The 24,900-nt window shown below is 39.4% G+C and overlaps 1 protein-coding gene across 2 annotated transcripts in view; it reads left to right on the forward strand.

Annotated features, from left to right (window-relative positions):
• The window catches only part of MRTFA (myocardin related transcription factor A), a 127,788-nt gene that overhangs the window by 73,677 nt on the left and 29,211 nt on the right, over window positions 1-24,900 (forward strand). For both annotated transcript variants that reach the window (XM_031940793.1, XM_031940792.1), the window contains exon 2: window positions 9,024-9,089. In XM_031940793.1, coding sequence (XP_031796653.1) covers window positions 9,024-9,089 — 66 coding nt within the window. The remainder of the gene's footprint in view (window positions 1-9,023; window positions 9,090-24,900) is intronic.

Raw genomic sequence — 24,900 nt, forward strand, 5'->3', positions numbered from 1 at the left:
CCCTGCCCATCTGCTCCCATGAGTTTAATTATCCTCTCTGCAAGACCTCCTCTATCCCTATCCCTGCTCTTTAATTGATATCTATATATCTACTTCTCTCCTAAGCTTCAATCCAACACCACCAGTTACCTATTACTAGACATTTAATCTGGATTTCATCTCAAAAAACCTAAACTCATCTTCCCCTCAAACTCTTCCCTCTTCTTTTCTCCTCTTTGTGATAGAGGTGCTACCATTTTCCCATGACCATTTCCCAGGTTTGTAACTTTATTATCATCCTTGTTTCCTCATTTTGCCTGAGCCCATATATCTAGTCACCCGGCATGTTTTCCTCCTGCCTTAGCACAGATTCTCATCACCTTTCCCTGGAATAGTGCAGCAACCTCCTCATTTGTCTGCTCTTTTTGTGAGGCTCTCCTTGCTCCGTGCTGTGTCCTAAGTATAGATATCTCCTTTGTAACATGAGACTTGCACTCTGGCAGAGAGGCGCTATTATGGTACCCATTTTATAGTTGGAGAAACTGAGGTTAAGTGATTTTCTCAGGGTTACACAATAAATATCTATGGCCAGATTTGAACTTGGTTCCTTCTAACTCCAGGCACCTATTCTCTCTTCTGAGCTGAGTCCATCTTTGCTCTCCTGGTTCTTAGAGGCTATCCGAGACAAGCTAGGGGAAAAGCACTTAGATAGCCCCTACTACATATTGGGCCTTATGCTGAATGCTTTACAAATCTTCTCATTTGACAACACTTTGAGCAATTCTGTAAAAGGAATGAAAGGGACATGACTACACTTTCATCTTCTTTTATATTACTTGACTTCTTGGTGACTTCTCGTACTCCTCTCTCTTTGTACTTCTTTTCTGTTCTTGTATTGGAGGTTTAGGCAGAAATGAGAAAGGAGTGAGGTAAGTTCAGTCTGCAAGGATTCTGTCCCAACATGTACTTTTCCTACCTCAAAAAGTTTTATAAATGTAAATGGTCATTATTTAGGAAGGAGCTAGAGGCATTGATAGTTTCCCCTGAGGGATGGATTATGTTGTTCAGTTCTACTTTATAGTATTTTTAAAAATAACTTTCTCTGTTCTAAATCTTCTCTTTAATGGACTGCTTAGTCTGTGGCTTTCAGTCCTACAGACATCTGTTCATCTCTATGTAGGCCCCATGTACACACCCATTAGCTGATCCCACTAAACATATGGTGGAATTCATTAGCAAGTACATCAGGCAACCCATGCTTTTTGATTAGTATTTGAACCAGGGGAACGAGAGAGAAAGCTCTTGTGGCTCAGCACCTTTAAAGTACCTAGCCCCGAAATGACAAAATGACCATCTGAGCTAGTGCTCAATACTTCATGGTATAGACTAGGTAGGCCTGGTGGGCCTTGGAACTCTATTAAGCTATTAACTTGAGTATTCTCTGCACCACATATGAAAGACGGGGCAGTGTGCCCTTGTTTATCTGGTTTGTATTTATTAAAAGTCTATCATTTGTCTGCTAAGATGACTCATCTTTGTAATTGGCAAATATCAGAGAAGGAGAGAATTTATATAGAATGGTGACCAAAAGATCAAATGAAGAGCAGAAAACACTTTTTGCTTATTCATCATCATTGTAAATTATAAAGATCATTGTTATATGTGTATTGATAATAAAGGAATCATAAAGTAAAATGGAATATCTATCAACTATTGTTAATTGCCTCTGCTGCTTAATTTTTGTTCCTTTTTATAATTTTTATAATAATTATTGAAGTAACTAGAAGAGAGGCAATTTACTAAACAAGATACATTGACAGTCATATTTTACCACCACCAAAAAGGGTCAACTCAATTATTTCTGTGTGGAACTTGGTCAGATTTCAGATGAATGCAGTTAACCACAGAGGTGGAGGAGAGAAAGGTGGGGAGGAACCAGTGGCCTTTTCAGATAATTGGAGTCTAATTTTCATTAATATTTGGAATGGAAAAGATTTCTAAGTCTTCCCTTCTGGACTAGAATTAAGAAACAATGGAAAGTCTCTCGTTTACCTAGGCCAAAGAAATTCAATCTGAGGTTCACTCTGTAAGCAAATTCGAGAGCTTTGTTGGGGGCCGGGGGGAGGGGGGGGTCAAACTTTAGTGTCATGAAATAAGACGTCTGAAGTCAGCAGTATTCAGCACTATGTCTGCAAAGTAGATTATTTCTAGTGGATTATTAAAAGAAAATTATTTTTATTTTGGGGTGATAGGTGTTGATTATTCTATCGTGTATGTCACTTGTTTGTATTTGATTGTTTAAGCAAGTTGCCACTGCCCCCCCCCTTCTCCCCCATTAGCTTGTGAATTCCCAAGGGCCGAGACTGGCTTTTGCCTTTGTGCCCCCACTACTTAGCACAGTGCTTGGCTCAGTTAGTAGGCTCTTAAAAAATGCTGATTGACACTACTGATCAGAGAAATGCAAATTAAGACAACCCTGAGGTACCACTACACACTTTTCAGATTGGCTGAGATGATAGGAAGAGATAATGAATGTTGGAGGGAATATGAGAAAACTGGGACATTAATACATTTTTGGTGGCATTGTGACTTGATCCAACCATTCTGGAGAGCAATATGGAACTATACCCAAAGGGCTAACAAACTATGCACACCCTTTGATCCAACAGTGTCACTAGGCCTGTATCCCAAAGAGATCATGAAAAAGGGGAAAGGACCCACATGAAAAATGTTTGTAGCAGCCTTTTTTGTAGTGACAAGGAAATCGAAACTGATTGGAAAATGACTGAATAAGTTATGGTATATGAATGTGATGGAATATTATTGTTCTGTAAGAAATGATCAGCAGAATGATTTCAGAAAGGCCTGGAGAGACTTACAGGGACTGATGCTAAGTGAAATGAGCAGAACCAAGAGAACACTGTACATGGTAACAATTTTATGCGATGATCAATTCTGATGGACGTGGTCCTTTTCAACAGTGAGGTGATTCAGGTCAGTTCCAATGGTCTTGTGATGGAGAGAGTCATCTACACCTAGAGAAAGGGCTGTGGGAACTAAGTGTGGATTACAACATAGTATTTTCACTTTTGTGGTGGCTTGCTTGCTTTTTGTTTTGTTTTGTTTTGTTTTTTTCTCATTTTTTTTTTTCTTTTTGATCTGATTTTTCTTGTGCAGCATGATAATTGTGGAAATGTTTATAGAAGAATTGCACATGTTTAACGTATTAGATTATTTGCTGTCTGGGTAGGGGAAAGAAGGAGAGAAAAATTTGGAACACAAGGTTTTGCAAGGGTGAATGTTGAAAATTATGCCTGTGTTTGTAAAAATAAAAAGATGCTGATTGGCTGTGACTAGTTTGTCATAAAGTTTTGTAGCTATTCTAGTTCGGAACAATTTATTCTATAATGATATAGTATGTCCATGTATATAGATAGATAGAGAACATTTTCTAGTAACTTTCTCTTCTATAACTTTCTCATGAAGGAATGTAAATTTGTCTTTTCCCTCTTCTCTCACATCTCCACTGCACTCTGTTATCTCCCTTGTTTTATAGTTTCAGAATGTTCTGAAGAGAAATTAAATTCCATGAGTAATTTAGAGGGCAAGGGCACGTAAGTTCATTGACATTGGCCTGAACCATCTTGTCGCTGTCACTTGTTTTTAATCACCACAGAGTCTTTTACCTCTCCTCATGTTTTCCTAGGCTAAGTGAATTCTAGTATTGAACTTGTACTCAATGATTCAGGTGCCAGGTCTGCCTTCCCACTCCTTGTTGCAGTGGGATATTGCCCCTTGTCTTTCCTTTTGCTTTCCTAGATTTTGGAGGATTGGTTGAGGTCAGAGGATCATAGGTTTGGAATTGGAAGGGACTTTAGCTACCATCTGATCCAACCTGCTTAATTTATTGATGAAGAATCTATAAGATTGAGATCCAGAGATAGCAAGTGATTTATGCAGAAACATGAGGCAGTGACAGTGCCTCATTTGAATGTAGGTCCTTTGATTTCAATTTCAAGGCTCTTTTCACTGCCTTCTAGTGAAATAACAATTTAGAAGTCACGTACAGCACTACAAAATCTGCTAAAGCACAGCATCAGGGTTAGTATATAAAACGTGCTCCTTTTTAAAAAAAATTTGTTTCTTAGAATTTTGAGTTTCTCTCCCTCTACTCCTCCTCCTTGAGAAGGCAAGCAGTTCGATATAGATTATAAATGTGCAATCATAAAATATTTCATATTAGTTGTGTTGCAAAAGAAAATGCAGACTAAGAAAACCCGAGAAAAATTAAGTTAAAAAACACTATGCTTTTGATCTGCACTCAGACTTTTTCGGTTCTTTCTCAAAGTCTTTTGGAATTGTCTTGGATCATTGTATTGCTGAGAATAGCCAAGTCATTTACACTTGATCATCAAAAGATGTGCTGTTACTATGAAAGTTCTGCTTAATTTCACTTTGCATCAGTTCATGTATTTTCAGGTTTACAAAAACCATTCTGACTATAAGTTCTTATAGTACAATATTTTCAACAATCATATACAATTGCTCATTCCCAATTAATGGCATCCCTCAATTTCTAGTTTTTTTGACATCACAAAAAGAGCTTTTATAAATATTTTTGTACACTCATGTCCTTTTCCTTTTTCTCTGATCTCTTTGGGTTATAGACCTAGTAGTGGTATTGCCAGATCTAAGGTAGGCACAAGTTTATAACCTTTTGGGTATAGTTGCAAATTGCTCTCCAGAATGATGGGGTCAGTTCAAAACAGTGCTTTACTCTGCCCCACTTTTTCCATATCCCCTCCAATTTTTGTCATTTTCCTTTTGTATCATTTTAGCCAATCTGATAGGTTTGTGAAGTGGTGCCTCAGAATGTTTTAATATGTGTTTCTCTAATCAGTGTGATTTAGAGCATTTTTTTTCATAAAACATGTGCTTCTTCAACAAACTGGGAAAACATCTTCACAGTTAAAGATTCTGATAAAGGCCTCATTTCCAAAATATATAGAGAGCTGACTCTAATTTATAAGAAACCAAGCCATTCTCCAATTGATAAATGGTCAAAGGATATGAACAGACAATTTTCAGATGATGAAATTGAAATCATTACCACTCATATGAAAGTGTTCCAAATCATTATTAATCAGAGAAATGTAAATTAAGACAACTCTGAGATACCACTACACACCTGTCAGATTGGCTAAGATGACAGGAAAAAATAATGATGAGTGTTGGAGGGGATGCGGGAAAACTGGGACACTGATACATTGTTGGTGGAGCTGTGAACGAATCCAACCATTCTGGAGAGCAATCTGGAATTATGCCCAAAAAGTTATCAAACTATGCATACCCTTTGATCCAGCAGTGTTTCTACTGGGCTTATACCCCAAGGAGATACTAAAGAAGGGAAAGGGACCAGCATGTGCCAAAATGTTTGTGGCAGCCCTGTTTGTAGTGGCTAGAAGCTGGAAACTGAGTGGATGCCCATCAATTGGAGAATGGTTGGGTAAATTGTGGTATATGAATGTTATGGAATATTATTGTTCTGTAAGAAATGACCAGCAAGATGAATATAGAAAAGCTTGGAGAGAATTACATGAACTGATGCTAAGTGAAATGAGTAGAACCAAGAGATCATTATATACATCAACAACGATACTGTATGAAGATGTAATCTGATGGAAGTGGATTTCTTTGACAAAGAGACCTAATTCAGTTTCAATTGATCAATGAGGGACAGAAGCAGCTACACCCAAAGAAAAAACACTGGGAAATGAATGTAAACTGTTTGCATTTTTGTTTTTCTTCCCGGGTTATTTCTACCTTCTGAATCCAATTCTCCCTGTGCAACAAGAAAACTGTTTGGATCTGCACACATACATTGTATCTAGGATACACTAGGACATATCCAACATATATAGGAGTGCTTGCCATCTAGGGGAGGGGGTGGAGGGTGAGAGGGAAAAATCGGAACAGAAGTGAGTGCAAGGGATAATGTTGTAAAAAAAAAAAAAAAATTACCCTGGCATGGATTCTGTCAATAAAAAGTTACTATATAATAAAATAAAAAACAAAAAAAAAAACCCAAAAAACATGTGCTTCTTAATATGAGATGATTGTAAATGCAGGTAGGTTATCTGAAAAGAGAGCAGCATCCCATCTGCAGGTGATGGGTATATCTTAACAAACAAGACCTCCTAGTAACAGAGGAATTAAATTTGAAAGGGCCCTTGTTCAGATGTTTTTGATTATGTCCAACTCTTTGGGCCCCATTAGGTTTTTTTTCTTGGCAAAGATACTGAGTGGTTTGCCATGTTCTTCTCTAGCTCATTCTACAGGTGAGGAAACTGAGTCAAACAAGGTGAAGTGACTTGCCCAGGGTCACACAGCTAGTAAGTGTCAGGCCAGATTTGAACCCTAGAAGATGGATCTTTCTGACTTGGCACTCTGTGTCTGCCACTTCACTGCCCCCAAATAACTCATAGAGACCATCAGCCATCTCATTTTATACCTAAGGAAATGGGAAGTACAGATAGTCACTGGGTATTTATTAAGCATTTATTACATGTCAGACACTGTATTGAATCCTGGTGATAGAGTATCCAAAGTTAAGCCCCATTGAGTCCAGTGGGGGAAACAACAGCAGAGATGAAAGGATAAATTGGCAGTACTCAGCAAATATAAGACAACAGCATTCAGAGGGACTAGAATGAGCTTCTTAAAGAAGGTGAGATTTGTATTTGAGATCAGAAGGAAGCTTGATAAGTCAGGAGGGAGCCTGGTAAGTCAGGAGGGAGCCACGATTGTCTGAGGATCCACTCTGAGCCGGCATGAACATAAGAGCAACAGCTTTTCTTGGGTTTCAAGGTTACACTGAAAATAACTTGCATCAGAGATAAGATTTGAACCCCTAGTTGCAGGCTCTAAATCCATTGTTCTTTCTATTATACCAGCCTATACTTGTGTTTAAAAAAAAAACAAAAAAAAAAACACAATTTCATATATGTGTTGAAGGAAGTGTGGTTTAGATAGTAGTTAAATACAAGAAAGATCTGAGGATTTTAGTATATGGCTCATTAGTATAACATACAATGGCCCCCAAAGTCACCCTGATCTTCAGCTATATTGGTAGAGAATCTTGTTCCGGTCCCCTCCCTCATCCTACAGAAATAAGGAAGCAGCGGAAGCCTTCCATGTATTCACACACAGTAGTTTCACATTTGCTGGTATGTTAGAGAAGGGGATAAAGTCACTCATAATTTCCTCCAAATCAGAATTTTTCACTCTGTGTCCTAGACCCCTTGGTTGCCCTCATAATAATGTTTTTAAATGTATAAAATATATAGAACTACAAAAAACTTCAATTAAAATAAAGATATAATTTTTCTTTTAAATTTCACAGACTCTAGATTAAAAAAAAAACTGCTCTGTGTGGAAGTTATATGGGAATATTTTATATTAGAGAGGGCCTTCTCTCTGGCCATTGTTCAGTGAGGTTACATATTAGCAAATAATGGGAACTAAGAAGGCGTAACCTGTGGTCTTTGGTCATTTCTAAACTTTTGTTAATCACAGAAGAGAGTCCCTGAAACTTTGAAGATGGAGTGATGGATTTGGGGTCAGTAAGGCTTGAGGCTGAATCCTCCCTCAGAAGCTTTGAGCAAGTGAGAACCGAATGAGATCATACACGTGGAGATACAATCTCTACATGTATCAGCAGCAACAACAATAATAGTTACCATCGATTGATAGCCACTAAGAAGAAAATAGGTACATTTGTGTTTCTTTCTATCATCCCTGCTTGGGAACCAAGAAAAAACTTTTTAATGAGAGAGGCAAATGACAAGGGTTGGATATATCCTAGTAACTCAGCTTATTTGCAAAATTGTAATTATTCGGAAATGACCCCTTTAAACATCTTTCCATAACCCCACCTCTGGCCTATCACAGAGTTCGTGTTTCATTTATATAAACTGTCTATAAACATGAGAAAGGTCCCTGACTTCCTGTGAAATGTAGTTTTAGACTATAGAGGGTGGGGTTTTTGTGGTTTTTTAAATTTGGTTTTTGAAATACAGAAAATTGATTTCTATCTTTCCTCCCTCTTTTCCTATCCTCCCTTCTTTTTTCCTCTCTCCCTCCCTCATTCTTTCTCCCTCTCCCCCTTTACCCCTCCTTCTCTTTCTCTCTCCCTCCCCTCCTTTCCCTTACCCTTCCCTCTTTTGTTCTTTCCTCTTCTCTCCCCCCTCCCCTCTCCTCTCTCCTCTCCCCTCTCTCCTTCCCTCTCCTCTCTCCCCTCCCCTCTCCTCTCCTCTCCTCTCCCCACTCCTCTTTTCCCTTCTCTCTTCTCCTCCCCTTCCTCTCCTCCCCTCTTCTCTTCTTCCTTCCCTCTTTCTCTTTTTCTCTCTCCTTTTTAAACAAATTCTTTCTTATGCCAGGCTGGCACTCTTTGCTGTAATCCTCTCTTTAAGCTTCCTCACTGTCAGCCTTTTAAGTGCTCTGGAGGGTAAAGAAGAGGAGAGGAGGAAAAGGGGTGCATGGACAATGGAGTGGAGAACCCTGCCAACCATGCACGGTTACACTGGAAGCAGTTGCCCTTGTAGCCTGGGCCGCGTAATCGCCAAGACCATACTTGTATTCATCCTCCTCTTGGTTAGCTTAGGAAATGCAGACATGGAGGGCATTTTCTTGATGGATGGAGCCTAATAACTTGGCATTTCTAAAACTTCTGGTCTCAGGAAGAAGTGTATTGGTGTGGAAGGCTTTGCACAAGAGGCAAGGCTTCTGAGTTGGGTGGATTGTTATCGCCTTGTGCGGCCCTTCGCAACTTCCTCTCCTGCCGCCCACAGCCAAATACGGAAACTGTGTGCTATCCGGCCACTTCTGCAATCACCAGTGTTCACAGCTCCTGGGGACCTCTCCTTAGCACTTAGACCTTCATGTCTTGCGACTGAAAGAAAAAGTTCATGTTGAATTTTAAAATGTGCCTTTTGTGGTGCTCTGGCACACTGACCTTCCTTCTCCCTTTTCCCTCCATTGTACAGTGCTCCAGTTGAAGCTTCAGCAACGACGGACCCGGGAGGAGCTGGTGAGCCAAGGGATCATGCCGCGTGAGTACCAGTTTTCTTCAGCTGCATCCCTGCCCTCCTCTCTAAGCAGGCTTGAATAAATGTGACTGATGGGGTGGCATGGGAAGTACTGGGCACAAAATAGAAAACCCCCTCCAAATGTGATTTCCTCTTCTTTCTTCCACTTTTCAAAGTTTGGTGCTTTCAGATGATAACTCTTCTGGCCAGCAAAAATCAATAACTTTGATTAGTTTGAAAGTGGGAGATAGTGAGGGAAGGCAGGGATGGCTGTGAATCATTCTTTAATTCTGCGACGTATGCTCAAAAAAGTAAAACATGTTCTGTTTTACATGTACCTTTGTGAGCAGGGCAGGGCTGGTAACCAATCTTTATGCAGGTTTCCTGTCTGTATGTGAGTTCTCTCGACTTACAGTAATTCTTTAACTTGACTGTAATGAGAGATGGCCCATAAATTTTCTGCCTTGGTGTCTAACTTGGAAAAAATCTCCCTGTGGTTTACTTCTCTGCTCTCCAAATCCCAACCTTGTTTTCTGAATTGCTGAAGCAGTCATTCTTAGAAGAAAGGTTTTGACTTGGACTTCACCGTGAGACATTGATGAATATTGTGCTGTGGCCGTGAGTTTGGGCTCCCTTAGAACGTGTGCACACACACTGGAGTGGGCCAATGGATGTCGCAGGAGCCAGCTCAAAACTTGAGAACCCTTTGGCACTAGTATGCTAGAATGATAAAGAGTGCAAGATGTGCACAGGGAGGCCTAACTGGGGACAAACCACTTCATCTCTCTTGGCCTCTCCTGGGCAGCACAAATGTGATGCTAAGATTGCTCTTCAGCTCCCCTCACCTGATTATTAGGAGGAAAGGGCTTTTCAAGTCATGAATCACTACAGTAATGCTAATTGTTACTATTTTCAATACCAGTAGGATCATAATTATAGTGGAGACAGAAGCTAGCTAAACTTTGTGGTTTCTATTGACAATTCTTTTTCAACCCTCAGCAAACAACATATGCTTATATTTTTTCTTCTTTGAAAAGCTTCCCACAAAAAAAAGGACTCTCTCAGTCCTTCTCTGAAAAGCCACCTATAACATCCCCATAATTTCAGAGAAATGCACTAAAGGAAACTTCCAGAACACTTTCTAATTGACAGAGAGGGAATCAGTTGTCCACCTTAATAATTCAAAGAACATTGGTGACTTGTTCCTTCCCATGCTTCTCTGGGACCTCAGGATGAATCAGTACTGAATCCAAAAGTAGATTTTAGCAATACCTGGGTTATTCTAAGAGGCCTGTCAAAGGCAGATCTTTTTGGTGGTCAGTCATTGCTCTGCTACTGCACTGGTCACTCTTCTTAGGCCATGTTCATCCCTGTCTTATTTTATGCTCTTCACTGTAAAAACTGGTTTTATAGTTTACCTGTGCCTGCTTTCAGTGTGGGATTTGGCAAATGTATCCCAGTGTGAAAGGAACTTTCTCTATTTATGTTGTAGAGGAAGTTCTTGGAAAATACCAAACCAGTCTAGTCCATATGATTTAGGAAATAACTTGTCTATAAAACATTAGTCTCGTAGGAAGCCATCCTAGCTTTTTTTTTTTTTCTCTTTATTTTTAATTGCTGAAGCAGTTGGGGTTAAATGACTTGCCCAGAGTCATACAGCCAGGAAGTATTAAGTGTCTATGAGACCAGATTTAAACTCAGGTCTTCTTGATTTCAGGGCTGGTGCTATATCCACTGCACCACCTAGCTGCCCCCTTAGCTTTATTTTCTAGTCTTATAGTATCAAGACTAGAATAGAGCCTTGGAGATCATTTAGTGTCTGGTCTTTACCTTTGCAAGTGAGGAAACTGAGGTCTAGAAAGGGACATAGAATGAATGTGTGACATAGTCTGCCACCCGCGCGCTGTCCTACACATTGCCCTATTCGTCCCCTAAGTTGCCTAAAGAAGCCATGAAGTGGCCCTGGGATTGGGCTGAGAAAGGCCATGCCTTAGAAAATGATCTCCAGATTGATCTGCAGCAGGTTAACCTCTGGAGGTGGACAAATTACCAGATACTCATCAAAGAAATTAATTATATGCTTGTTTCAATAAGTGCTTCCTTAAATATCTAGCCTTTCACTAGATGCTTTGAATGATATTAAAGAAAAGGGGTGGGGCTGTATTCAAGGAAATTAAACTCTAGTTGGGGAACTAAACCTGACCCAGACAAATTAGCTGGAGACAGTTAAGTGCTGGGGTATGGGGCAAAGGCCTGTTGAAGATGCCTTCTTTTCTCTGCCTTCCTCCAGCCCTCACCTCTCACTTCCAAAGAACAGTCCATTTGTGGGTAGGTGCCTTGTGGGACAACATGATGATGCCTTCATATTGGCTGGGGAGTTCCTGGGACTCTGGCAGGTTTGGACATTTTACTCTTGATTGTATAGAAGAGCTATGAAGTATTAGACAGAGAGGACATGTTAGACATTATTTTGTCCAGGCTCTTCCTCTTCTTCTTCCTTCTTCTTCCTTCTTTTTCTTTCTTTCTTTTTTTTTTTTTTTTTTTTTTTTTGGTACAGATGAAGTAGGTAAAGAAATTGAGATTCAAAGAATTTGTCATCAAAGGTCACACAATCAACTTTTTATTAAATGACTTTTGGGTGCCAGGCCCTCCGCTTGACACCAAGGATATCAGAACTGAACCAAAACAAAAACAGTCTCTGCCCTCAAAGAGCCTCCATTCTGTTGGAGGAACTCGACATGCAGAGATGGAATAAATCCAGGCCCTGTAGGGAGAAAAGTGGGGCATGAGCACTTTCAAGGACATTGAAGGTCCTGTTTGAATTGAGTCTTGAAGGAGACAGAGGGGAAGATGCATGGCTGTGTAAAGGGACAGCCTCAGCAGACACAGAGATGGAAAATGGAGGCTCTAGGTAAGGAGCAGCACGAAGGGCAGTTTTACCAGATGATTACTAGTGGGATGAGGGATTCAAAGTCAGGACAGGGCCAAGTGGTACAGGGCTTTAAAGATCACATCTCCTGGAATTGGCTGAACAGAGAGTGGTCTGATTTGTGCTGAAGGAGAGTCATGGTGGCAGCTGAGGGAGGCAGGACTGGAGTGGGCAAAGCCTTGAGGCAGTTAGCTCTTCCAGCAGGCTGAGGGGCAATGGCTAGGTGAGAGGTGAGGAGGGTCTCCACCAGGACAGTCACCTAGTAAGGGATGGGAGGGCCAGAGGCCAGGATAGAAGTAAAATGGAGGAAATTGACGTTTGAAATCAAGAAGAAGGCAAAGTTTACAAACCTGGGAGATAAGAGGGTGGTGCCTTTGAGAGAAAAGGGAAAGTTAGAAGAGGATTGGGTGTTGAGGAGTTTTGTGAACTCAGCAGTAGAACTCTCCTTTCTAAAAAGGGTTTGGCTGCTGAAATAGACCACAGTGCCTGGTTCTTCCTGTCTCTGTCCTAATGATGTGCATCATTTAAGACATCTGGCCTGTCCTGTAGAAGGTGGTGTCTGCTGTAGACTGTTAAACAGGATCACTTCCCAATCTCCTTTGTTCTCAACATGTAAACATAGGTTTCAAATTTAATACCACTTAACTAAACTCTGCAGTGGTGCAGACAATGCCAGACAGCACCGGATTATATGTTCCGGGCCCTGTGTTTTCACTGAGGATTTCTGAGTTCTGTGTAACTTGAAGGAACTAAGTGGGGGGAAGGGGAAGATGGCCGAGTTAGGAAGCTGAGGCGAGATATGTTCCATGTGCTTCCACCAGACATTTAGCCAGTGTTTGGGAAAGAGATGAGTTGTTTTTGGGATGGTGCCTTGTACTTAAACAATACTTTCCCCTTGCCTTTTATATTTGACATTTAAAGGTGTAAAAGGGTAGGAGGTTAAGGTGAATTCTAACAGAAACATTGTGGCAGTAAGATGTTGCAGAGGAATGACCTTTTAAAGGAATCATGGAAGTTCTGTTACATGCCATTAACCAGACAAATCTATAATCTCTCCTGGAGAGAAGTGAAAAGCCTCTGGTGGTTTTTCCTTTTCAGACTAACATTATTAAGTTTATAGGATTATTGAGAAGAGAACAGCAGCGTTCCATTTTTAATGAGTTTAAGTCTGTAAATAACATGCTGGTATTTTCTGTTTCCTTTCCCCCAGTTTTTTCCATATAGAATGTTTCTCTGTATCTCTGGCATTATCAAGGATAATTTGCTTCATTAGAAGACATTGCAGTCCTTTCATGCTATTTCATCCTGCAGTATTTTTCATAGAGTCTAAGTTGAAAGACACTTTAGAGTGCCATGTTGTCCAACATCTGCCTAAGTTTTCAAAAGCTTTCAACCCCCAAAATGGTTATCTAACCTTTGCTCTACTCCCTGAGCAAGAACCCACCACTTCTCAAGGCAGCCCACTCCATTTTGGGATTCTACCAATTCTTAATTAAATTAGTCCTTAATTTGCTCTTTTGAAACTTCCAATCATAGCTTCTCCTTCTGTTCTCGGGTACCAAGAAGATCCATTTGAATCCCTTTTTACAGTTGACCCCCAGGCAGAAAGCCACCATGTCACTCCTAGATCTTCTTTTCAGGCTCAGCTTGCTTTCCTCCTTCCATCAGGCCTTCTGGCATGATCTTGATTCCCTTCACCATCCTGATTGCCATCTTTCTGGCCAGTCTTCACATCAGTTGCTTTCCTAAAAGGTAATATCCAGAGTGAAACATAGTATTTTTGTCTGGTTTAACTAAGACAAGGAAGAGTAGGCTTTTCACTTAAGATTGGAGTTACATTCTTAGCTGCCATATCTCACTGTTGAGTTGGATTAAGTGTTTAATACATCAACCCTCTTCCAAGGATCTTTTTCAAGTAGTGGTTGTTTTACTCACACTTCTACCCTCTTGGATTTTTGGTATAAAATGGATTTTTTTCTTTCTTTTTTTTTTTTTTTTAATAGCCTTTTATTTACAGGCTATATGCATGGGTAACTTTACAGCATTAACAATTGCCAAACCTCTTGTTCCAATTTTTCACCTCTTACCCCTACCCCTCCCTAGATGGCAGGATGACCAGTAGATGTTAAATATATTAAAATATAAATTAGATACACAATAAGTATACATGACCAAAAGCGTTATTTTGCTGTACAAAAGAATCAGACTCTGAAATATTGTACAATTAGCTTGTGAAGGAAATCAAAAATGCAGGTGTGCATAAATATCGGGATTGGGAATTCAATGTAATGGTTTTTAGTCATCTCCCAGAGTTCTTTTTCTGGGCATAGCTGGTTCAGTTCATTACTGCTCCTTTGGAAATGATTTGGTTGATCTCCTTGCTGAGGATGAAAATGGATTTTTTTCAACCCAACTTTAAGACTTTACATTTATCACTAACAAATGCCATCTTAATAGATTCAGTCCATTTTTATTGTTTCTTGCACCTTAGATGCACCCAAATTGGATAAACATGCCATCTCTGCCTATGAATGTTACAATCACAACACCAAGTACAGATCCAAGTCCCCTTCCACTCATGCCTTCTCACATTGGATCAATTTTTTGAGAATAGGTTCATCAGCCAATTCTAAATTCACCTAAGTGTGCTGATCTGGACCATATCTCTGTTTTATCCATGGGAATGTTGTGAATAATTTTGTCAAATGCTTTGCCAAAAACAAAGTAAATTGTAGCTTATAGCATATCCTTGACCATTTTAGTAATTCTGTCAGTAATTGAAATTTCTCTCTCTCTCTCTCTCTCTCTCTCTCTCTCTCTCTCTCTCTCACACACACACACAATTTGAACTGCTTATATACATACATATATATATATATATATATATAATCAACATTGTACTTGTTTAATGACAAACGTTTCCTTTAACCTAGAAATTTGTAAATCTCCTCATCTTAACTCTCTGAGCAATACAAATAAGTCCAGCCTGTTCTTCAAACAGCATTTTGCTTTCTCCAGTCAGCTTTAGCAAAGAAAAGCACCTTCTTAAGTATCAGAGTCCTGCAGTAACAGAGATGCAGGACTGTCTTCTCCCTTCTGTTTTTCCTAAAATCATAGAGGGAATAGAGGGCAGTCATGTGCTAAATTTCTCCTTTCTGAAAATCTAGATGGCTCTAGAATGAAATATACCCCAGGTGGCTTCACACAGAGAATCCAGATGGAGTTTTCTTCCAAGTTAGTAGACAAGCTTTCAGCCCATCCTTTCCCTAACCAGTCATCAGAGGAGCGGTTTCTCATCTTCCTCAGAGGAGAATGATAGCTTTCCCTGTCTTTCTTCCCCTGCTTCTTATGACTTCTGGGCTTACCTTATTCCTATGCTCCTTTTATCTGCATTTTTTTATAGTTTCTTCTCTGGATTTTTATGCTTCTTTCACAGTGATGGATTTCTAATCTATGACATGCAGTTCAACAGTTGCACTTTTCTGCCAGGTAGAGCCTCAATAGTCCATATATGATCTTCCTGTGGGCTCCAAACCGTTATTTAATTTAAAGTTTCTCAATTATAATCTTATCAGTTCTAAAAACAGTGACAAGCAAATGACTGATGAATCATAAATGATAACCTTTGGCCATGATTACCTCAAGTACTACTCTTGCTTCAAACAGGATCCCTCTATACATTTCATCAGATGAGGTCTTATCTAGTCTTCAGAACAATCTGTAATCTCACTTTGATATTTTATCTGAAAAGGGTGGAGTCTTGATAGTGGAGGAAGAGTACTACTAGCTCCCCTTCCACAGAGCTCTATCAGGGATCTGTGGACCAGATCTCATTTTGATGGGAAAATCCAAAAAAAAGTTATAGTGAGCCATTTTCCCAGACCAATTTGTAGGGAAACAGAGATCTGTGGATAATGAGGTTGAAATTAGGCCAAGAGAATATTTGGGTGAGGCAGAATACTCCAGCACCTAGGGAGAGACTTCACTAAGGTAAGAGTAGGTCCCATACCCACACCAAGGCACAATGATAGGGTCAAGTGACAGCTGGCAGCTCTGTCTCCTACTGCCCAATACTGGGTCACAGTCCAGTGTGAACTGAAGGGAAGCTGTAGAACAAAGAAGTAGGAAGTTCAGAAGTGAGTAGGCACAGATTCCAGGAGCAGAACAGGGTCTCAATTTTAGTATTTAAGCCTGTCTGCAGAAGAATAACCAGGATAGGAATCTTACACCAAAGAATAGAACCAGCAGAGTTTTCAGCTGGCTAATAGGGGCTGAATGAGCATTCATTCTTTGGTTGTTCAGACTTATACCCAAGCCAGGAACTCAGAGTTCAGTTTAGGTAACAGGTAATGATCAGATTTGGCTGTGTATCAGACCACTGTGGAAACACTTAAAAGTTTGCAGATCCTTAGCCTGTCCCTGAGATCCTGAAATAACATAACAGTCAGTACCCTGAGAAGTAGCAACAAGGCAAGCCCAGACTTCCCCACCAGAAGTGTGCAGAGCCCCACCCCAACATCAAGTCTGAAATCAGGAAGTAGACAGAATAATAATCAAACAATAAAAAGAATCCCCCCCTAAAGAGTTTTCAAGGCAGCAGAAAAGCTCAAGCCACAAATGCCAAAGAAGAGAATGACTCTAAAATATCTCTAAGATGTTCTTTAGAAGTAAAACAGACAAATTCAATTAGAATTCCTTCAAGAAATGAGGCAAGAATTTTTTTTAAAGTTTAATTTTTTAAAAAATTGAAATGAGAACACTAGAGGAAAAAACTGAAAAAGAAATGAGACCCATGAAAGAAAGAATTGGGAAGATAGGTGATGTAATAGATAAAAAACCAAGCCATGGATCTGAAAAATGCCAGTGGCTCCATGTGATAACAAGAAATACTGAAACATCAAAATATTGAAATACAAATAGAAGAAAATATAAGGTATCTCACAGCCAAAAGAACTGACCTAGAAAACAAAGAAGAAAACATTTAAGAATTATTTAACTAGAGAGAAAAGGAGTAAGACTTTCCTCCAAGTGAGACCTTCTTCTGACTTTGCATGTTTCATTTCCTCTGTGTCCCCTGAAGAAAGATGACAAGAGTGATGAGCCAAGTTCTGTTTGATCTAATATGGCTTTCCCTGTGACAGAAGATTCCCATTTCCTATTGTGCCTACCTGATCTACAGCTTCAGATAAGAAGAGGAGCAAAACCTTCCTCTGACCAAGGCTTCCATCTCCTATTCTGTGTGTCTCCTGAGGGAAAGCAGGTAAAGGCTGCAGGAGGGACTGCCATCCATACTGGCACCCAGTAACTTCCACTTCCTACTATTAGCCGGATTTCCCAACTGGGATGTAGAGACCCTCCAGTGCAAAAAGGAACAACTTTCATTTGGACCTTAGGTTTTCCATCTCCTGCTGTACCTATCCTTTAGGAAAGAAGAAAGTTAATAGGGAGTGGGACTTCCATCCCCTGTTGTGCTATTACCAAACTACTCTCTAGCCTTTAGAAGAAAAAAGACTTGTGAAATGGAGCCTTCCATCTGTTACTTCATGCTCATCTCCAGCCCAGTCTCTTAACCTCCTCTAGGAAAAGGAATAGCACTCGGTGATGAACATTGTCACATCTAATGATAATAAATCCCAGTTAGTGAATCTGAACTCTGCAGGTGATCATCCAACTGCATTATTTCCATCCCTAACTCAAGAGTTTTAACCAAAAGCCCCTTACTCATTTTACTATACCTTCTGGAATGCCTGTTTAACAGACAACAAACGTCTCTTAATCCTAAATATTTTCTTCTCCCACTCCTTCCATGATGTAACAGTTGCCAAGAACTATTTGTTTTCCATGTGTCCCAGGCCATCACCCCTTCAGTAGTTACTCTCTCCTCTTTACTCCATTTTGATCCATTGTTGAATCAGTTCAGCTCTACATTAAAAGCTCTACATCCTCTTCACTTGAGGCTCCAGCCCTCTTATCATTTTCACTGATTGTACCCTGCCAAGCCTCAGCTTTAGTTGACTTCCACTGTCTGCACTCCTGCTTCTGCGCTTATGCTACTGAACAAAGGTGAAGAAAATCATGCAACCATTCTGATTGGGTCCACTACTAATTTATGCAAACACAACAGGATCCTCACTGCTGCTGGGTAATCCTACTATACCTCTCATCAACTCATTGTCCCGTTTTCCACAGAGTGAGTCCCTTCCAAAATTTTTCATCCCTCCTCAAACATTTCATGTCTCTACCTTCCTCCGCTGAGAACTTTCCCTCAGATTTTACAAAAAAAAAGTTGAGGCCATTCACTAGTTCATCTCATATCATCAGATATCTTCTACCTCTGTCCCCTTCTATACTCTTTGTGTCATAGGAAGACAAGGTCTTACTCCTTTCCAAGGCTAGCCCTTCTATGTACACAAGTCATCCCATTCCTTTCCCATCTCCTCTTACATATTACTCTTTTAGTCATTTTTGTCATACTCTTTGTCAGTTATTTTTAATCTCTCCAAATCTAATGACTCTTTTCCTACTGTCTACAAAATGCCCATATTACCCTCACCCTGAAAAACTCCTTTTTTCTCCTTCCAGTTGAACTTCTTGAGAAGGCTTCTATCATAAAAAGCTGCCTTTGTATCTTCTCTCACTCTCTTCATTACTCCTTATGAATCAGCTTCTGACTTAATGGAATGAGACTGCTCTCTTTAAAGTTACAAATGATCTCTTAATTGGCATATTCAGTGGCTTTTTCTCGGTTCTCATTCCTAATCTTGCTACAACCTTTGACTTGGTTGATAACTCTCTGTTCCTGGATAATTTCTTCCTTATTGATGCTCTCTTCTGGGGATAACATTCACTCCTGGGTCTCCTCTTACTCAGAACACCTCTTCTCAATCTCCTTGGCTGCATCCAAGAGTCTATCCTGGACTCTTTTCCTTCTGGATGACTTGACTATCTCTGTGCTGATTATTTTCAAATCTTTCTATCTTGCACCTAGAATCTAAGTCTAATGAACATCATAAAGTAAATATGTCCCAAACAAAACTCATTACTTTTACTCCTATATGCTTTCTCAACTCTTGACTTCTTATTACTATTGAGGACAATACCATTGTCCCAGTTCCTGATAACTTCCCAATCCAATCTGTTGCCAAAGTCTGACAGTTTTAACTATTTCAACATCTCTCAAATACATCCTCTTCTCTCTTCTAACACTTTCCCCACTCTGGTACAAGTCCTTTTCAGCTTACTCCTGCACTAGCCTGCTGGGGATTTGCATGTCTCAAGTTTCTTTGCTCTCAAGTCCATTCTCTATGCAGCTACCAAAGTGATTTTCCTAAATTAGCATAGGTCCTGTTATGTCATCCATGTGTATCCATCAGTATCCAGTGGCTCTCTATTGTCCCAGAATCAAATATAGAATCCTTAGTTTATCATTAAAAATCTTTCATAACCTAGCCCCTTGCTACTTTTCCAGTCTTTTTATACTTTGCTCTCTGCCATGTAGCCATCAATCAAGTGAAACTGCTTTCTTGACTGTTCTACAAACAAGACACTCCCATCTCTTGGCTCTGGCCAATTTTTCTGACTATTCCCCATGCTTGTAATGTTTTCTGTCCTCATCCCTACCTTCTGGCTTCCTTTATTTCTTTTTAAGATCCAACTAAAATCTAACACAGAAAGCCTTTCCCAACCTTTCTTGATTCTAATGCTTGCTTTCTTTTCATTATTTCCTATTTATCCTTTAAATAGCTTATTTGTATTTTCCTCCTCCTCCCCAAATCAGCAGCTCTGTTTAGTTTTCATTCCATGTGACATTTTACCTCCCCCAGAATAAGCTTCCTAGGGTTGATTCATTTTTGATATGTAACACCCTTTCTGTGGATGGGTACATTTTTCCCAATGCCTTTCTTTATAGAGGGCTCAGAACTTTGCAGGTAACTCTCCATTTTTCATCAACAACTCTGCCTGGTTTCTACCCCATGTCCCCAGAACTGAGTGTCCCCAGGTATTCTCCCTTTTCCTCTCCTCCTTCCCCCTTTTCAGCTTCTTTTTAGTGTTTTCAATCCTTTATTTAGATCATAGGCCTCTTGAGGGCAGGGACTTTTTTTTTTTTTTTTCTTATTGGTAACCCTGGAGCTTAGCAAAATGCTTGGCAAGATAGTAAATGCCTTAAAAAAAAATTTACCAATTGGCCTCCTGGCTGACTCTCAAACACCATGACCAGAAAAAATGAAGAATCTAGACATAATATTTCAAGAAATTTTGAAAGAAAATTGCTCTGAGAGAATCCACTGGTCACCTGAAAAAAAAATCTCAAAATGAAAACTCTCATGAACATTCAGAGCTTTCAGGTCAAAGAAAAAAAATTACCGCAAGCAGGAAGAAATAAAGAATTTAGATATCTAGGACCCATAGTCAAGATCACACATGATTTAGTAGCTTCTACTCTGAGGGATTAAGGTAGAGGAAAGCTTTTGAAAACTAACAGCCAAAACTAACTCAGCCAGCAACAGAGTATGATGCTACAGGGATAAAAGGGATTTTCTGTGAAGTAGAGGACTCCTAAGCATTGAAAAGACCAGAGCTGTGGAGAAACTCTGAAGTTCAAACATAGGAATAAAGAAAAAAGGTGGAAAGATCGACACAAATGAAGAAGGTAGTTCTAACTTAATATAAACTGCTTACATTCAAATATAGGCCATTCAGTTACAGAGTCCATGTGGCCTCCTCGGAATCTCAGAGGGAATCAGAAAAGTCCTGGGAGTGATTTTGTCCTATCTGGATGACCTAAAGAATGGAAAGAGAAGGGGAGAGCATTTTACCTCAGAGGATTCATTTCCGATAGTTGATTTTTACTAGTTTTCCTCACATCAATGTTTTCTTTCTGCCTTGTTCATTCAAAATGTTTACATAGTAAAGGGGTTTTTAAAAAAACAGACCTGAAGAGGATTCTAGGAAGATGTTAGAGTAAGTAGATTGGTAAATTTTAAGCCCTCCCAATTTTCCCCACAAATAGAACAAATTTGTGCCTCGGAGTGAACACAGATTGGTGAAAAATCTAGACTTGGGACAGAACAGGGGCTCTCCTGTTACCACTCAAGAAGATTTGCAGAAAGACCTGGGCTGGCTATTAACCTGATTGAAATGTAAACACTTCTAGGCTAGCTCCAGAGAAGCCTCTAATGGGGACCCCTGGGGTTAGCTGGGTATGGTTGGAGCCTCAGCAGGAATTACAGAAACTTTCATCTTCCCTCACTTCTGCACTGTTTGCCCAGTTGGGATTTGAGTCTCAGAAAATGAAGTGAACCTCAGCTGATTAGGAATGCCAGGCCCAGCTGTGCTGCTGAGATGTGGCTGTGGGTGAGAAGGTATCACCTGGTGAATGAAGAAGCAGCCGGGCAGGGACGCTGTTGGCTGTGGGCACTTGCAGAAGGATAGAGCTCTTAGTTTGGGGTTTCTGGTCAGAGGGGAGAGCTGAAGGGAAGTTTGAGGTACTTTCAGAGGAGGATACTTTAGTGTTTTTTTTTAAGCTTCTACCCCCCCAAAAAATAACAGGAAATGGCTCCTTGCCCAGAGAGAATTTATAGAACTCATAAAAAAGAATTTAAAAATCAAATGAGAGATATTGAGGAAAAACTAAAAAAATTAAATTAAAACCATCCAAGATTCAAGAAGGTGATGGAAAAAAAAAGTTAACCAACTGGAAAAGGGAGGTATAATGTCTCAAAGATGAAAATAATTCTTTGAAAGTTAGAATCGGGCAGGGGGAACCACTGAAGTTAGGAGAGACCAAGAAGTAACAAAACAGATGAAAGAAAAAGAATGGGAAAATAGAACAGAATGTGAAACATAAAGAAAAATGACACACTTGGAAAACAGATCAAAAATATAAAAATAATTGGACTGCCAGAAAGTTGTGACCAGAAAGAGAACTCTGTGACACAATAATGCAGGAAATAATCCAAGAAAATTGTCCTGGAGTGATAGAACATGAGGGAAAAGTAGAAATAGAAAAAAATCCACTAATCACCACCTCAAAGAGATCATTTGTGGGAAACACACAGGAATATTATTGCCAAATTTTGAAACTCCTAAATCAAAGAGAAAATTCTGCAAGAAACAAGAATAAAACAATTCAAATACGCTGGAGCTACAGTTAGAATTGTACAAGATTTAGCAGCAGCTACAATAGAAGACCACAGTTCTTGGAATCATATCTCCCGACAATCAAAAGAACTAGTCCTGCGGCCCAAAATATCATATCCAGCAAAATTATTTATAATTTTGAATTAGAAAAAATGGACCTAAAATGAGCTTCTAGATTTTTCAGGACTTTCTATCAACCAAAGTCAAACTTAACAGAAAATGTAACATAAGAGTCAATATCAAAGATCAGTTTTAAATAACTCAGCATGAACAAACTGATTAAATATGGACAAATTATTCTTTTCACATGGGAAATGTATACTATATGTTTAAGATTTATATCAATAATAGGGTAGTTAAAAGAAATATTGGCAGAGTTAAGGTAAAAATAGTGATTATGTTTTACAAATGAGATACAGAGGAAGAATAGACACAGAGGCATTAATTAGAATGGGAAGGAGGGCTCGTAATTCTGAAAACTACTCAAATCAGGAATGGGTTCAATAGGATATGTACCATGAAGGGTTATAGCACCCTTCAAAATCTATAAAGAAATAAGAGGGGAAGGATGGGTAGATGGGGAAGCAAAGGATGAGGGAAGAAGACAAGAGAGAGATTCTTGGATTGGGGGAGGTTAAGTAATAGCAGGGCAAATTATGAAGCAGAATGTAAAGAGTCAGCCCCTAGGGATAGGAAAGGTGTGTGTGTATGTGTGTCTGTGATTGAGTATATTTATGTATATATTTACATTTGTATACATAAATATATCTTAACTGTAGCTTGCTTGGGGATGGTGGGGGGAATAGAAGGAGGGGAAAGAATAAAGTAAATATGATGCACAGCAGAGAACCAAAGAACAATTTATAAGGAAGTAAAGAAAAAATGGACCTTCATCAGTATAATTTCTTTTACTAATATATATGAGTTCTTGATCTGGTAATTTGTTGTTATATATTTTGAATCTTTCCTGATGTTCTGCTGGGCACATGACAATGTTATTTTTTGTTTTGCTTTATTTTGTTTTATATTCCTTTTATGTTTTTTCCTTACTCTTTTTTTTTTTTAATAAAAAAAAAAGGCAGCCCCACCTTTGGTTGCTTTGAGATTACTTTTCCAGCTTCTCTTCACTCCTTTGATGGCTCCTGTAGATTCTGTGGTTAACCCTCCATTCCTTCACTTTTATCAGCTCCCATAGATTTATTGATCATCTGTATGCCAGTGATTCCTACTTCTATATAGAGTATTCCAAAAGTCTTAGTACAGTTTTAAGCTTTAATAATGCCAGAAATATTGTGACTATTGAATAATTTTAAATTTTAATTATAATAGGATGGGACACCCTCTTTCTGGTTGCTCCCACTGGTGAATCACCAAAGGAGGGAACCTTGCTTGGCTATCTCTGTCATCTGATCTGTTTCTATTATATTTTTTCTTGTGGATTAACAGCAGAATTGTCATCTATAAACCAAAACCTCCATCTTTTGGATCATCTTAAGGCTTGAATGATATATGCAGTACTTCCAATCTTTGAATATGTTTGAATAAATTATGCCCTTCCAGAGCTGTTTCAGTAATGGATCTTTTCCTACCAAATATTTGTGGTATCTCTGGGATCTGAGCAGTGAGACTTGGGAGTCTAGTTATATAATGGTAGTTTATTAGACAACTTATGAGTATTTTTGAACCTATCAGGTTTCACAGAACCGCACTCTTAATTCTTTGGGAAGATTATTTTGATTTTATTTTTAAAAATTCCCATATACTCAAGCCTCCTGATGACATTTATGTCTAAACAATTAAGAAAATTAAAAGTATCTTAAGAAAAGTATCTTAAGAGAATTTCACCCCCCCAAAAAAATTCTGTTAGCATCTAGAAGAATTCTTTTCACTTGAAAAAGCAAAAGTGTACTTAGAATAGGTTCTAGGGTCTTTGTATTTCTAGAGTCTCATTGGCTGAAACTCCTAGGGCAGATACTGTAGTAGTCTGCTTGCTGAGGAGGAAATTGATTTTTAACTGATTAAAGATACAGAATTTTTAACTATTAGAGATAACACAATTATCAAGTACTTACTGAAATACTAATTAGACTCTATTAATATTACCACTCTATGGCTAAGAAAACAGGTTATCTTACTTATAGTGTCCATGTTCAAAGGCAACTTCTCTTCCTGAATACCTTAATATTTCCAAGGTTAGGAATAGGCAGCAGTTCTTTTTGTGGGATGTGAAAAGCATCCTAGAGAGCCTGAGCACAGCTTAGTGTCTTGGAACAGGTGCTGGCTGGGGAGGGGGACAGTAATGATCCTAGCACTGCCACTTGGAGGCCAACTTTAATGGGGCTACTTGCCCCTCCACCCCCACCCCACCCCAGCTGATGTGGGCAAAGTGGCAACAGACCGTTATACCAGTTCAGCCTTCTCATCTTACAGATAAGTAAATAGAAAGGAGAGGTTGGGTGCTTTATCTAATTCAGGTGCAGGCACTGAGTGCTGGGACAGCGATTGACACCATGCACTCTGACCTCTCTGTGCTTTGTGTGGGGTCCCTGGGAAGTTTCTCTGAAAAGAGACCTGGTCTTCTGCTGCTCTTGAGAGAATCACCTGGCTGAAGGAGGCCTTGGTGTTTCCAGATGGGGAGAAGGCCGTGGCAGATGTAATCTAGGGTCATGGTGTTAAAAGAGCTTGCCCTATTTTCCTATTGCCTAATGGAGGAATTGGAATTAGAGAGGGGCTGGCACCTTTTTAAAGTGTGTTTGTTAATTCTTC

The sequence above is a fragment of the Sarcophilus harrisii genome, chromosome 5 (genome assembly GCF_902635505.1).
Source record: "Sarcophilus harrisii chromosome 5, mSarHar1.11, whole genome shotgun sequence".
Lineage (NCBI taxonomy): Eukaryota > Metazoa > Chordata > Mammalia > Dasyuromorphia > Dasyuridae > Sarcophilus > Sarcophilus harrisii.